This window comes from Corylus avellana, chromosome 1 (assembly GCF_965113065.1).
Source record: "Corylus avellana chromosome 1, dhCorAvel1.hap1.2, whole genome shotgun sequence".
In the NCBI taxonomy this organism is placed as follows: Eukaryota; Viridiplantae; Streptophyta; class Magnoliopsida; order Fagales; family Betulaceae; genus Corylus; species Corylus avellana.
In genome coordinates, this window is record NC_142490.1 from 69,602 (window position 1) to 85,364 (window position 15,763).

Genomic DNA, 15,763 nt, shown 5'->3' on the forward strand with positions numbered 1-15,763 from the left:
TAGTTCAATCGGGTAGGACCACGCCTAATGAAGCGATGGTTACTAGTTCGAATCCCTCTCCCCCCTATTGTGTGGACATGTAAAAAAAGTAAGGTTTTTCTTGCTTGTTACAAGAAGGTTTAAATTGTTTGATAGGTATGCGATTGTGCGGGAGATAAAACTTTTTTACTTTTTTCATACAAATTTTTTTTTTTTTTTTTTTTATACTACGTCAATCACTTTCTATTATTATTTAAAAAAATAAAAATAAAAATAAAAAAATAAAAACTCTAAAACTTTTACCAAACATACCCATCCTCGGCATTCACCATGACTTGCGTGCCCATATCCTTCTTTTTTTCTTTTTTAAAATTGGGTGCTAAAGCAATAAAGCATCTCCATTTGCAGTCACTTTTATGTTTGTTGAGTGTCATCTCAATTATCAGGTGTCCTAGTTGATTACAGTACTCTTTTCGGTGCCAAAAAAAAAAAAAAAAAAAACTCTAGGTCTAAGCTTTACTGCAAAGACGGTAGTGATGGAGATGATGAATTTTTTTATCAGTATTATCATCATGATGAGGATGATCCACAAATGATATTCTCGTTTACTCAAAGCAAGTATGATTCTAAGTGATGATCAGTTATAATCATTGCTCATCTTATTTGTCAAGTATGGTTTGACTATTAAGGCAAGGAATCATATTGTCTGCATAGGAGTTGACTAATGACCGAATGTTAACAACCAGAGAGCATTCGGAGATTCTTTCAATCAAAGGTCTTAAGTCTTTGACATAAGTATCGCTTCATGATACATACCGTAATCGAAATATAGCATCAATTTAGGTTCCGTTTGTTTCGCCGTAATATAATTTATGGAAAATGTTTTACGTATTTAATGGTGTTTGGCGCGACGCAAAATAATAGTTAACGAAAAATATTTTCTCTTTGACCGAAAATTCTTCTTTAATTTTAAGAAAATGGTTTACGCTTTTCAAAACTGTAAACCATTTTTCGACTTTGAGCATTTCATTCTAGAATCGGCGAACCATGCCAAGACCCGCTCAGGGCCCGCTCGGGACCTACTTGAGACCCGCACGAGACTTGACTAGGACCCGCCTGGGACCTCACTGGAACCTGACTGGGACCCGTCCAGGACTTGCCCTGGACCCCCCCGAGACCTAACTAGGACCTGCCTGAGACCTACAGGGGACCTGCCCAAGACCCGCTCGAGACCTGACCGGGACTCACCCAATACCTAATCGGGACTAGCCTGGAACTTGACCAAGACCCACCTAGGACCTCCCCAAGACCCTCCCGGGACTTGACTGAAACCCGCTTAGGACCTGACCGGGACCTGCTTGAGACTTGACCAGGTCCCGCCCGGGACTTGACTCAGTCTCACCCGGGACCTCGCCGGGACCCGCCCTGGACCTGACCGGGACTCGCCCCGGACTCACCGGGACCCACTCGGGACCTGACCGGGACCCGCCCTGAACCCTACTGGGACCCACCCACGACCTGACCATACTTGCCTAGGACCTGCACAGGACCTACCCAAGAACCGCCTGAGACCTGCCCGAGACCTGACCTGGACCTACTTAGGAATTGATCGGGACTTGACCGGGACCCCGCTGGAACTTGCTTGGGACTCGTGCGAACCTACTCAGTCAGGTCCTAGTCAAGTCTCGGTAGGGTCCCGGCTAGGTCTAGAGTGAGTCCCAGTCAAGTACCAGGCAAGTCCATGTCAAGCCCTGGGCGGGTCCCGAGCAGGTCCGGTCGGGTCTCGGACAACTCCCAGTCAAGTCCTGGGCAGATCCTAGTCAAGTCCCAGTCGGGTATTTTTATATTTTATTTTTTAAAATTATTGTATATTAGTATTTTTATGTTGTGAATATAAAAAATATTTGTGATTTTTCGTACGCGCGCCAAACGTCAGAAACTATTTTCATCGTAAAATATTTTCATGTAAAATGACTTCCCTTAAAATATTTTACGACGAAAAATATTTTACGACGAAAAATATTTTACGCCGAAATAAACAGAGCCTTAGTAATTTCCTCAATACATGTTTGATAACATACCAATTGCCAAGTTATTCTTGAGATTGAAATGTTTACCATCTTGGCATCTTCTATTTGCTATGAAAAACTCTTTGCCAGTATAATAATTATTCTACTCACGTGGATTTGAAACATTTAATTCTAATTTCTCTCTTTTTTTTCTCATAAAAAATTTTAAATTAAATTTAAATCATTGAATACGGTCAAATTAAAGTTAATCTATATAATCTTATACACATACATTGACATGACTTAAACCCAACACACGATATTTAGGAATGTTAATTTTGGATACAACCCATGAATCCGACACAAACCCAACACAAAATTAACGGATTAAGTTGAAAAATCTGATCCATTTAATTAAATACGCTAGATTATAATCGATGTATATAGTCTTATATTCATGCCTTGACACAATAAAAAATTAACATCGTACACAAATTACTACACTGTAAGAGCTACCAACAAGGCGACACCTGAGGAATTAAGAGCCTTTTGAGAGTACATTAAGGAGTTTAAAAGTATTTTTAGTGCTTAAAAAGTTATGCCAAACAAAAAAAAAACTATAAAAATATAAAAATACTTCTATTTCTTAACTCAATCGTAAACATTATCAGCCGAATCCTAACTTGATTGTGCTTCCTGATTTTTGTGTTGCAGATTTGATCTCCTCTGAAGATAGGTCTTGGAATAGACATCTTTTGCAGGATCTTTTTGACTCGGATTATGTTCAACACATTCTCTCCATTCATTTGCCCCAGATCAGTTCTTTTGATAAGTGGGTTTGGGTTCCTTCCCCAGATGGGCTCTTCCTGTCAAATCTGCCCATGAGCTCTCTTATGCTTTTGGTGGTAGGATGTCCCCTTTTTCTTTAGAAGATTGGCATGCCCTTTGGGGGTTAAAACTGCAAGTTAGGCTAAAGCATCTCCTTTGGAAAATTGCTTGAAATATTCTTCCTTCTCGGGGCAATATAGGTCGATTTGTGACATCGTCTTTTGGGGATGCTTGGGTCTGTCCTTTTTGTAAAGGTCCCCAAGAGAAAAAGACAAATCATATCTTTTTTGGACTATGATTTAGCAAGAATTTTATGGAGGTCCTCTCTGTGGCCTCTTAACACTGTTGTTTTCTCTTCTATGCCTATTTCGGATTGGATTCTTGCTATCATTTATCCGTTTGAATGGTTGGCTATTCCCAAGGAGGAAGTTAAAAGATTTCAATTGTTTGCTGCCATCACTTTGGATCTTATTTGGTTCTCCAAGAATAAATTAGTCCATGAAGCCTTACAACCTATTCCTGCCAAAGTGATCAAGCTTATTTCCTCGTCATTAAACCTCCACCTCTCTACATGGCAAGATGCTACATTGCCTTCTCTTTGGGTTCCTCCTAGGCCTGGTTGTCTTGAGGGCAATTTTGATGTGGCTATTAAGAATACTTTTGATGTGGCTGCTACAACCATTAGTGATTCCTCAGGTAATATTGTCTTTGCAGCTGTTCAGAAGCTTCCTAATGTGCACGTCTTGCAAGGTGAAGCTACAGCTGCCCTTCTTGCAACTAGGCTGGTCATTTCATCAGGTTGTGACCGTTTCCACCTTGATAGGGATGCTCTTTTGGTTACCTTGGCTATTAACAATCCCTCCCTTTTTGAGTCTTGGAATTTTGCTTCTATTGTTTCTGACATTAGACTGAATTTATCTTCCTTTCAAAGTTGGTTTGCTTTGAAAGTGTCTAGATGTGTCAATTACTGTGCATATGCTTTAGCTAAATGTGCTACTTCCAATCTTATTTTTTGGAAGCATTCCCACAGAATCTCCTATTCTCTCTTCCATTCGGATCAAGCGTGGTAAATATCCTTCTCTATAGCCTCTTTTCCCCTATTCAATTAGAAAAAAAAAAATCGTATACATTCTCTAAATAAATTCGCTATTGTTAAAGGTAGCCATGGGCCGGGAGACCAATCTAGTGCCCAAGCAGATTAAAATAATCGTGGGCTTGGCCTGTCCCCCACTGCAAATTGACCACACTCACGCACATAGAAAGAGAACAGAAAAGGAGCGAGAGAGGGCGAAGAATGGACACGCACACGCATGACCGCTTATGTGTGGCTGAAACAAGGTATTTCCAATCTGGATCAGGCTTCTATGCGGTAGTTATAGTTAAGGAAGTGCTGCACAGCTGAGGGGGAGGGGTTTCTCCCCCTCCCCCCCTCCTCTCTTTCCCCCTCTCTTTCCTTGATCTGTTCCCCCTCCCTTCCCCATTTTCCTTCCCCCCCTCTCTTCCCCGATCTATGTTTCTTTTCTTTTTTGTGTTTGTTTTTGGATTTCACTTTCTTTTCCCTGTTGTTATTCTTTGTTTGCTTGTTTATTTTTTCTTGCTAGGTGTTTGTTTGGGCACACTTTATGGGTGCCGCTCATGGGGGATTCACTCAAACTTCCCCTCAATTTCTTTGAGTGCGCCGCCGATCTCCTCCGCGCCAGCTTTGCTGTTTAGTGTCTTCTGCTGGGTCTTTTCACGCGTCCCTACCGCGATGTGCTTCCAACGCCATCTACGCATCGGTTTCCGGCAAGCACGCGATCGGTTTTTCTTCCGGCTGCTGTCATCCGCCTAGTGTGCTCCTATTTTTAAATTTTTAGTTGTATTGCTTTGATTTTCCCCGTATTTTTCTTGTTTTTCTTGCTGCTTGTAATAAGGCCATGTCCTCTTTCTTGATCTCCTCGCTTGTTATTTTGGTCCAGACCCCTGGGGTTGTGGATGTGAACGATATCCTGGCTTTCGGGTTCAGGAGGATGTATGTCGGCATGGGGTCCTTTTGATTCCAGGGTCGAGGAATAAGTGCTACCTATGCATTAGTTTGTGTCTGTCTAGCGCAGATCTGTTATTCCAACTGAAGATTAGTTATAGGTTAGCGGATGTTTGGCGTCTTTAATGTGTAATCTTTTAGTTACGACTTTGATCTTTTAGTTACGACTTTGATCTTTTAGCTTCGGCTAGGATCTTTCAGAACGTTATGTTCTATGATTATAAGAGTTTTAATGCTCTTGATTCCTCTATTAATGAGATAAGAATGATTTTCCTTCCAAAAAAAAAAAAAACTACCGCATAGTTGCCGTTTTGGGCACTAAAAAGTAAGTTTTTTTTTTTTTAACAAAATAATAAACAAATCATTAATAATTATAAATTATAAATAAATTAATAATTAAAAAAATTAAAACTAAAAAAACTAAAGATCAAGGATTTCTTAGCATCCTGAAGATCAAGGATTTCTTGGAGTTTGGCGACGGCTTCGAAGAGCTGGGTTTGAAGGGATTGAAAAGGGAGATGATTTCTTTGATGGAGGAGGGAGAGGAATCGAGTGGGGTCGTTGAGGGTAGCGCTTGGGTTTGGGAAGAGAGGAAAGTAGAAAGCGAACTGCGGAAGGCGGTGAGCCGGAGGGAGCAATTGGGTGAGAGCTCGAAGAGTTTGGAGGCCAAGGTGGCCATTTGGAGGAGAAGGGACTGCGCACAAGGGAGAGATGGGAGGAGAGAAAGGAGGGTGGAGGAGGTGGTGGTGGTGGTGGTGCTAATGGCGGATGAGAAATTGGAGGGTTGGAGATGCTGTGGTTGATGATGGGGGAGTTTGGGTGGGGTAGGGTTTTGAAGGGAGGGGGAGTTTGGGTTTGTGAGGCATAGCCTTGCTAGGGATTGCAGCATCTTTCTGTTTGGACGCCTCAATTTCTCCTTTCTTCTTCTTCTTCCAAATTGGAGGAGGCCGGAATTAATATCCATGGCCGGTATGGGGAGGCCGACCCGCCATGGCCCTTGAGGTGGTTCGGCCACCCCAAAAACCAAACTCAAATTTTTTTGATTTCTTCTTTTGCCCTTTCAGGGGTGGCCGGAACCACCCCAATGGCCACCAGCCATGCGTGGTGGTTCCGGCCACAAGCACCCCTTTGGTTTTTATATATATTTTTTTATATTTTAGTTTTTTAGTTTTAATATTTATAGTTTTTTAATTATTATTGTTTTATAATTTTTAATTTTTAATGAGTTTTTAATTGTACTTTTTATAAACCAACTTTTCACTGCCCAAAACAGTACCGTTTTGCCCAAAACGGTACTGTTTTGGGCAACAGCATCTATGCGGTAGTTTTCACCACCGCATAGAAGCCGGAGCCTTCAAATCTAACGCCTCTTTTCCTCTTTCTTCATTTGGGCCACAATCTAAAGACAGCGGCAAAGGTAAGCTCTACGAGCTCCTCGCCTCATGTTTAATATCTCTTCCTTTCGTCTCTGTTCTTTTGTTTAACCATCTCTTCATTTACCACTACAAAGTGTGGGTTAATTAGCAATCTTTGTTTGTAGAGCGTCATAATGCCCCAAAGATGTTTATATTCTTTGTACTTTTGATCTCTATGTCTTCTGTTACAGAATCAGGAGAACGGGGAAGGATTATAAGGAAGAGGAGGAAACTATGGCAACAGGCTTCTTGTGTCCATGGAATTCAAGTTTAATACATAGTTCTAGAAAAGAAAATCCGTTGTACCACAGATCATTCCTCGTTGCTGGACGGAGAATACTAGATGTAGCAACTGCAAAAAGAAACCCGAGTCGTCATGGTTCTCAAAAGAAAATATCTCATAGGTTTTCTGTGTTTGCTGTGACCGAAAGCTCTAAAGAGCCTAGCAAGACTGAAGAAACAATCCCTGCTTGGGCCAGGGCAGATTCAGATGTGCCCCCTCCTTGGGCTCAAGATGAAGGCAAGGAAAGTAAATCGCAACAGATATTTGAGATTCCCTTCTATGTTTACTTACTTGCCTCGGCAGTCACTGCAATTGCTGCTGTAAGTTCCTCTTCCTCTTCATTTTCATTTTATGACCTGCAAAACTAATTCTATCAAATGCTCTTTTGTTTCTAAAATTTTCTTTTAACTTTCGGACTGCAGATAGGTTCTGTTTTTGAATATGTGAACCAGAGGCCTGTGTTTGGAATTTTGAACTCAGACAGCATTTTTTATGCTCCATTGCTTGGATTTTTCGCATTTACTGGTATTCCCGTTTCAGTAAGTTCTGAATTTATCTCGTTTCTGTTTTTTCTTGTCTTTTTTAATTTGGTGAAGAGAGATAGAGGAGAGAAGAAGAGAATATATATATATATATTGATGGCTAGTTAAATTGTAAAGTTAAATATAGTCTAGCAATATAATGTACAGTATATGTAAAATAAGGAAAATAATAACAAGAAAATTAATACATAACAAATATGGTAACAAGATACTCATGATATTGACATGTGACATAGATAAAATAAGGCAACATCCGGAGGATTCTAACATCTCTGCAAACTCAAGGTGCTAGAGTAGAGAACATCTTGAGTTTGGAGAGAAGAGCATGGAAATGGCGAGGATGTGTTTTAGTGAACACATCTGCAAGCTGATATGTGGAGGTAACATAGCATAGGTAGAGAGTACCTTACTATGATGTTTCACAAAATGATAGTCGATCTCAATATGTTTAGTATGCTTCTGAAAGACACTATTGTGGGCTATCTGTATGGCACCCTAATTGTCACAGTAAATTGGAAAGCTGGTGATCTAAATGACGCTTATGTCTTGTAGAAGCTAGCATAGCCAACCAAGTTCAAAGGTGGCGTGAACAAGTGTGCTGTCTTCGGCTTACTGGATCTAGCAACAATTGATTGTTTCTTACTGCACCAAGAGATAATAGAGTCACCTAGCAAGAAATAGTAACCATTGGTAGAGCAACGGTTATTGTGATCTCCTGTCTAGTCTGCATCAGAATAGACCTATAAATCCGAAAAAGAGAGAAGAAAAATGAAGGCCATGGGATAGTGTCCCTTTCACGATTTCACCTATGTAAGGAGTCGAAGGACGGCTACATAGTGAACATAGCATGGTTCGGTCATAAATTAATTGACCAAGTGCACAACAGAGGCGATATCCAGCTATGTGACAAGGAGATAAATCAAGTTGCCAACCAAGTGGCGATAAAGAGTGTCACAACATAGGCAATATCCAGCCATGTGACAAGGAGATAAATCAAGTTGCCAACCAAGTGGTGATAAAGAGCGTCACTCAAAGTGGTTCACCTTATGTGGTACAAAGTTTAACATTAGCCTCCAATGAACTATTGTTTGTTTTACTGTCAGTTAAGTTGGGGCATTACAAAAGATCATAAGCATACTTCGCATGTGAGAGAAAATTGTCGTTGGAGCTGGATGAGACCTTAAGACCAAGGAAGCAACTAAGAGTATCCAGATATTGCAGTTCAAATTGTTGACTGAGAAGAGTTTGTAGTGTACGAATGCCATGTGTATGGTCTATAGTAATAATAATGTCATCCACATAAAGTAAGAGCAGGATAATACCAATATCAGTGTGATAGATAAATAAGGCAGAGTCGTAAGAGTGAAACAAATCCAAGCCGTGCAATGATACCTCTGAATTTGGCAAATTAGGCTTGGGAAGCCTGTTAGAGCCTATAAAGTGCTCGGCAATGACAAAAAACCTTATTATGTGGAAGAGGCTTCATATAAACTTATTCTGCAAGATCCTCATTAAGAAAGACATTCTAAACATCCATCTGAAAGGGGTTCATGCGATGGAATTGCAACAAGTAGGAAACGAACAGAAGTGAGACGGGCTACAAGAGCAAAATTTTCTCATATTCAATACCATACTCTTGTGTGAACCTCTTCGCCACAAGACGTGCTTTGTATAACTCAACATATCTATCTGACCAAGTTTTGATCTTTTAGATTCACTTGCAACGGACTAGTCTTTCTTAATTTGTACTTATCAAAAAAGTCTTTCTAGGAGGTAGATCTACCAAGTCCAAAGTGTGGGTTTTGGTGAGGGTTTGAAGTTCTTCAAACATGGCTTGTTGCCAAAGAGGGTTAGTATTGACCTCAAGAAAGGAGCAAGGCTCACGAAGAGTTGCAAGAGCAAAACAATTAGGGCTAGGTATCGGTTAAATCGGTGATGGTAGGATTTTCATCTACCGAACCACCAGGGTTGGTTAAGTCAATTAATTAACCAACTTCATATCAATGGTAACGATTTTCGGCTATTTTAGCTAAGTCGGTTACATGTTAGTCAGTTAATCGATTAATCGTGGTTTTTATTTTATTTTTAAATATTGGGCCATGCTGTTTTTATAGGCCAAAATGGTTGTTTTTTGGGCTAAACAAGTGTTTATTAGACAAATTTTTACATTGGATTTGACAATGGATTAGCCCACCCATCTCAAATGAAACGATGTCATTATGATTTCAAATAATAATAAAAAAATGGTTTGGTTGGATCGGTAAAAAAAACACAGTTCAGTTAACTGCCTATAAAAAATCTCTACCGCCTACTGAACCAATGTTGAAACAGTACTTTTATTCTGCCTACTGGCCGCTGAAAGTCGATTGACAGTCAGTGACTGTTAGGCGGCGGTCAATAACCAGTCAACGATTAATCTACCCACCCCTAAGAAAAATAGTTATCATCAATAAGATGAGAGGGAAATGCTCTTGAAGTTCTAAAATGGCAGTGGAATCAGTCTCGAAAAAGGTAGTGGAAGGATTAGCAAATGGAGCACACTTGCACAGTCATTGGAAAAGGTCATTGTCGAGTCGACTGAAGAGATCGGAAAACCTGCATCAAAGTTAGAAGAAGTTGGATCCAGGTCAATGGAAGGATTGGTGAAAATGGGCGAATAGCTAACGTAGGGGAAGGGAAATTAGATAAACTAGAAAACATCTTGTGTTCTAGAAATTCACATGGCAAGAAATATGTAATTGCCGAGATATAAAGTCATAGCGGCAATATCCCTTATATTCAATGCCATAACCTAAGAAACAACATAATCGAGACCAATGCTCTAACTTAATGGGCTCATGTGGTTGAAGAAGAACAAAACATGTAACACCCCCAACCCGCAAGGCGTTAGGTTTGTTAACTTAGAAGCCTTAGAGGCGTAAAGGTCATAAATAAGAACAACTCTGCACTTAATAACACCTTAAATGCATGAGTTTAAAAGCCTTTGTTAAAAATAATTGCAAAAACGTAAAGGTCATAGCATAATAAAAGTGTCTGAAATTTTTTCTCCCTTGTGGCCCTTAGGCACTTATTGAAAATAAGTTAATCTTAAAACATGACATGAAATGAAATCCCTTATCTAAGTTGCATCCAGCATTCTACTAAATCTCAACTTGACTTGAGAACAAAACAAATGAGCAAAAAAGCTCAGTAAATAATATTCCCAACCAATTTAAAAACGGTTGGTTAAAAATATTCTCCTTTGAAAACTCTTTCTTTGAAACTCTCAACTCAACATGAGAAAGAAGATTTTAAAAATACTCTTTGAAAAACTGTCTTTGAAAATGTGGACCTCAACATAAAAAGAAAAACACTAAATTAAGTTCTTTATAAAACCAACTTTAAGAAAAATATTTTTATTCATCATATACTATGAGTAGAAACAACTTCCTTTAAAACATTATACTTCAGAAAATTTGCTTTCTTCTCCTCTTACTGTGGCCTATGCATATTGTTACGTCATTTATGCTAGTGTTGTGCGATCCTTGGATCATGGCAACAATGCGTGGCCACGGGCCCATGGACATACTTGGGCCAGCTGATTAACTCTAAGGGCATTTGGCTTGGCAACTAGGTGATGGACCACCCTTGTTTGGCTGCACTCCCTCCCAATTTTTGTTTTCCCAAATTTTTCCTACAATTGTTATAATGATGTCTCAAGCAATTGTAGAAACTGCACTTTATAGACCGAGTTGAGGATGAATTGGAGGAGGAGTCAAACTTCCCTTGGATGACATACCTGTAGCGTAACCCCCTTTGAGTTTTGAGCTTCTAGTGAACTTTGTTTTATTTTGAGATGAGTTTGTTGAGAGCATTATCAAGCATGGGTGGAGGTGATTGATGCAGCAAAGAGACACGAATAGACATAAATTCACTGCATATTTGTAACAATCTAGGAAAAAAAGCTAGTCATATCTGCGCTATAACCCCAAAATAATTAGCCAATTTGGAGTTTCCCAAAAATCACTTATAAAGCCAAGTTTTACTTAGTAAGTAAACAATGTTGGACTTAACACCCATGAACATTTCTCTTATAAACCACTCACTCTCTATGTAGGCTACCCATCTTCCCAATATGAGATTGAGGTGTTACAATTCCCTTTCGAAGGGGGTGGGAAGGCTTTGCACAACATGTACGATATGATATTGGAAACGGTACAAAAGTACTTTTTTGGCATGATGTGTGGCGTGGGGAATACCCTCTGAAACTCGTGTATCCTGATTTGTTCAATATTGCATGTAATAAGGATGCGTGGGTGAAGGAGTACATGGAGAGACCGAATGATATTCTTCATTGGAATGTCCAATTTTTTCGACCCATGTATGATTGGGAATTGGAGGAGGTAATGCACTTCTTTGCATTGTTGTACTCCCAAAAAATCAGATGTGGAGGTGAGGATAGAATTTGTTGGATTCTATAAAAAAGAAATACCTTTGAAGTGAACTGCTATTATCAGACTCACTCTACACCCGCATAGGCGTTTGCTCAGTGAAAGAGTATTTGGAAAGTGAAGGCTCCCTCAAGAGTGGCTTTCTTTGTGTGGACGGCAACGATAGGAAAAATCCTCACATTGGACAACTTACGAAAGAGGAATGTTATGGTAATGGAGTGGTGTTATATGTGTAAACACCATGGAGAGTCCATTGACCATCCATTCCTACATTGTGAGGTTGCAAATGAGGTATGGAATGTATTCTTTCAACTCTTTGGAGTGAGTTGGGCTATGCCACGAAAGGTGAGTGATATCTTGGAAAGTTGGAGGGGTCAATTGGGTAATAGGCATATTTTGCGTATGTGGAGGCTCGTCCCATTATGTGTGATGTTTATGGCGAGAACGGAATGCACGCAGCTTTGAGGATAATGAGAGCGGCATGATTGAGTTGAGGAAGTTGGCGTTACATACTTTGTTCTTTTAGAGCGGGACTTGGTCAAACTCGCATGAGTCCACATTTTCTGATTTCTTAGAGCTCTGTAAATCTTTTTCTAATCAATAGGGGTTTCCTTATAACCTCTTGTATACATGAGTTGCGTCTCTCTGCACATTTGATAATATACTTATTACTTATAAAAATAAATAAATAAATAATTACCCCCTTCCCCCCCTCTCTCTTAACCCTGACATTCTCGTCAGTGCCACGTCATGCAGTACTGACAGTACCACACGACGCATAACTAGTAGGGGTGTAAAAAATTACCGGAAAACCAGGGAGCCGGTTCCGGTTGCAAAAAACCAAAAACTGGGGACCCTGATTCCGGGACCCGGTTCCCAGTTCCGGTTGTCAAAAACCAAAAACCGGGGTACCCCGGTTCCAGTCCCCGGTTTTGGCCAAAAATCGGGACCAGGTTGACACCCCTAATAACTAGGTGGTTCTGATGCCATACGTAACGACCTAGGAAATAGCATTAGCCACACATGTGCTATGACCCCAAAATGTCCTTATAGATGTGGCGAGCACTATTACTTGAGTCTTTAGACAACTAGAGATGTTGGAGATGGTGGTGGATGGTGGTCGAAGATGGTGGAGAATAATGGTTGGAGTTGTCGGAGATGAACTAGGCTAAGTGGTGGTTGGCAAGTTGGGCCGACGGTATGCCAGGGAGATGGGAGATGGAGGCCCACTAGGTGGGCCGAGGTTGGGCTAGCCAAGTGGATTATGGACTTGCGCCATAGATTACGCAACTAGCGGTGTGTGGAAGTGTCTATCAGGTACTTCAAGTGGGGTGTGAGGGCACCTGAGTGGTCGGAATAAGCACAATGTAGATCAACACCCCTAGAATCTAGGGCATTATTTATTTAATGAAATAATACCCATAGATACTCAAACAGTAAAGAGAACGCAACAATGAGTGAAAGCTTTCCACCACTCTTGAATGCCATATAATGATAGCTTTGATAACATGTTAAGAGAAAAGGAAGAGAGAAGAAAAGAATATACAAAAAAGGCTTTTGTATTTCTGAGAGAGTAAAACTATACACTGACCAAGACTATTTATAGTTGAATATCTAACTTTACATGTGCAATACATGTGAAATATGAAAATAATATCGAAAAAATTATTACATGACAAATACGATAACAAGATCTTCGGAATATTGACATGTGACATAAACAAATAAAGCAAGAAATCCGGAGGACTAACAAATTTGATTTCTTAGATCTTGAAATTAACTTATGTTTTCATAAGCGCCCAAATTCTCAAATCCGGTTCTACATCTATTTTGCTAAGTAATCTGTGCTCAAGTATAGGCCATGGCTAAATAACATGAATGCTGAATACAGGGATTCCTGTGGTTCAAATCTGTTCAAGCTGCTAACAAGGAAGCTGAGGAACAAGACCGGAGGGATGGCTATCTGTAGGGTCAAATCTTTGCCACTTAACTGCCATGTAGAGTTACTTTGGAAAACTCGAGATGGGTCATGTGGGGTTATGGAAATTGGTTCAAGGGAAAAATGGCACCCGTTAAACAAACAGAAATCTGGGTAGATTTATTCGGTTCTAAAAGTTGAAAACTTGAATGTAAAAACCCTTGATAGTAATATTGTAAAAATGATGGCAGTGTACAAAAAGGTTAAATATTCTCTTCAAGGACTAGAAAATGTTCAGCATGGAGTTTTAGTTACTGTATTTTACCTGTTAAATATCAAGGCATATTTGATAGTTGCTGATTCTGTTTGCCTCATAAGATATTTGTAATGCTGGAGTATGCGGTAACCCTAAATTAGGTAGTTAATGTTAAACTATTTTAATCAATACATAATCTTAACTCTTGAAAAAATTCAGTCTCTCATTGTTCATATCCATGGATTGAGTCTATAATATGAAGTTGGACCTTTCTTATTGTATTAAAGGTGGACAGCCCAAGCTTGGGAATAAATTGGGACTGAGTCATGACTATCAGTCCCAGACTCCCAATATTGCAGCTGCCAAACCTGGAATCTCATGTAAAATGTAGCTGATTTTGAGAATCGATAATGTATATGTATTACCACGACTTTGAGTTCCTTACACTTATTGCATTTACGTGTCACATTGGTTGACGTGACATAAAAAAATTATGCAAGTTAATATGATATAAGTATAATAAAGAAACGTAAAAGATAGCATTACTCCACGACTTTATTGCTCTGATTTCGATTTCCACAAACTAGGCCAGTTTGATCCAGGTCATCCGCGCTTTGATTTAACTTAAAAAACAAGCATTTGTCTTTTTTCTTCATTTTTTTTTTTTTTTTTCCTCCCTCTTTCCCTTGTATTGCTCAGGGAAAAAAAAATAGCATAGGTGACGCGTCTTTTTCCTCTGTTATAAAACTAAAAGAAAACAAAAACGTGATGACGTGATTACTTGCTGTTATATTCAAAGCGGATAATCCGTATGCACCCATCGTTGGGGCCAGGGGCTGCGGCCTGCGATTAATTAGAAACAGGTGATCGTTGGGCGTGGAAAATTTGGAAAATGATACTCTCCATTTCTATTTCATTTGAAAGTAAAGGAATTGTTAAAAAATAAATAAAATAAAATAACAAGTCTAGACTTGTAGTCCTCTTAAGGTAGTAATAATGGATTTGGATCCTCTCCAATTACTAAGAAAAATAAAATTCTCATTTTTTTAATACTAACTGTCAAATCAAAACACAATATTAATACTAAGGGTCCAAGATAACCCAATATCAAAACACAAAAACAAATACAATCACACTGGATTATATATTAAATCTAAATCAAAAAATTAATTTATTTTTGGTTGGAGGAGAAGCCACCCTAGAGGGGCGACATGGGTGGGGGTGGCGCGTGGCTAACCCTATGCCATGGGGTGGCCATGCCGCCACTCCCAGCAGATCTGGGGGTGGCGCCCTGCCACCCCCAGATCTGTTGGGAGTGACCGTGCGCCATCCTAAATGGGTGGGGTGGCGGCGAGCCACCCCCTTCTCCTCTAACAAAAAAATAATTAATTAATTAATTAATTTTTTAATTCAGATTTGATATATAATCCAGTGTGGTTGTGTTTGTTTTTTAGTTTTGATATTGAGTTATCTGGGACCCTTAGATTCTTCTAACGGCTAATATTAACAAAATGAGAATTTCATTTTTTCTTAGTAATCGGAGTCTGAATCCCCATCCTTGGGGCCAGGGGTGCGGCCTGCGATAAAGTAGAAATAGGTGATCGTTGGGCATGAAAAATTTTATACAAACTCACACGCAAACAAGCAAGCGATGGCATGGTTGTACGGATCGGGATCCCCAACATTAATTGGGGGACTGCCCATCAATTTTTTAAAAAAATCTTGGCCAATGAATCTCATTTAAGGGTCTAGAAGCTGTCCCACTAATTAAAAAATAATAAAATATTATTTAAATTTTAAAAATAAAATATAAAACAAAAGGATAATATAAATATATAAATATATATATATTGGCCACCCCATTTTTGCCAACGAACCCATATATTTTTATTATTATTATTTTGCATATATAATATTTTACTATTTTTTCATTAGGAACACATGTGGTAACTTTTAGACGAAGATTCAATGGCCCAGATTTTAAAAAAATTTCATGGGAATTCCCAGCCCGATCCTGGCTGCACGTGGCTAGAAACAGCGGGTGAAGTAATCAATGTTAGCATGTGATCGTGTCATGTGA

The 15,763-nt window shown here is 39.5% G+C and overlaps 1 protein-coding gene across 1 annotated transcript; it reads left to right on the forward strand.

The window, feature by feature from the left end:
• Positions 1-6,147: 6,147 nt before the first annotated feature.
• On the forward strand, positions 6,148-13,785 carry LOC148587829 (uncharacterized). Its single transcript, XM_088515349.1, has 4 exons — positions 6,148-6,256; positions 6,446-6,857; positions 6,960-7,076; positions 13,401-13,785. The coding sequence occupies exons 2-4, from the start codon at positions 6,489-6,491 to the stop codon at positions 13,476-13,478; spliced, it is 564 nt and encodes a 187-aa protein (XP_088371475.1). The 5' UTR covers positions 6,148-6,256; positions 6,446-6,488; the 3' UTR covers positions 13,479-13,785.
• Positions 13,786-15,763: the final 1,978 nt, after the last annotated feature.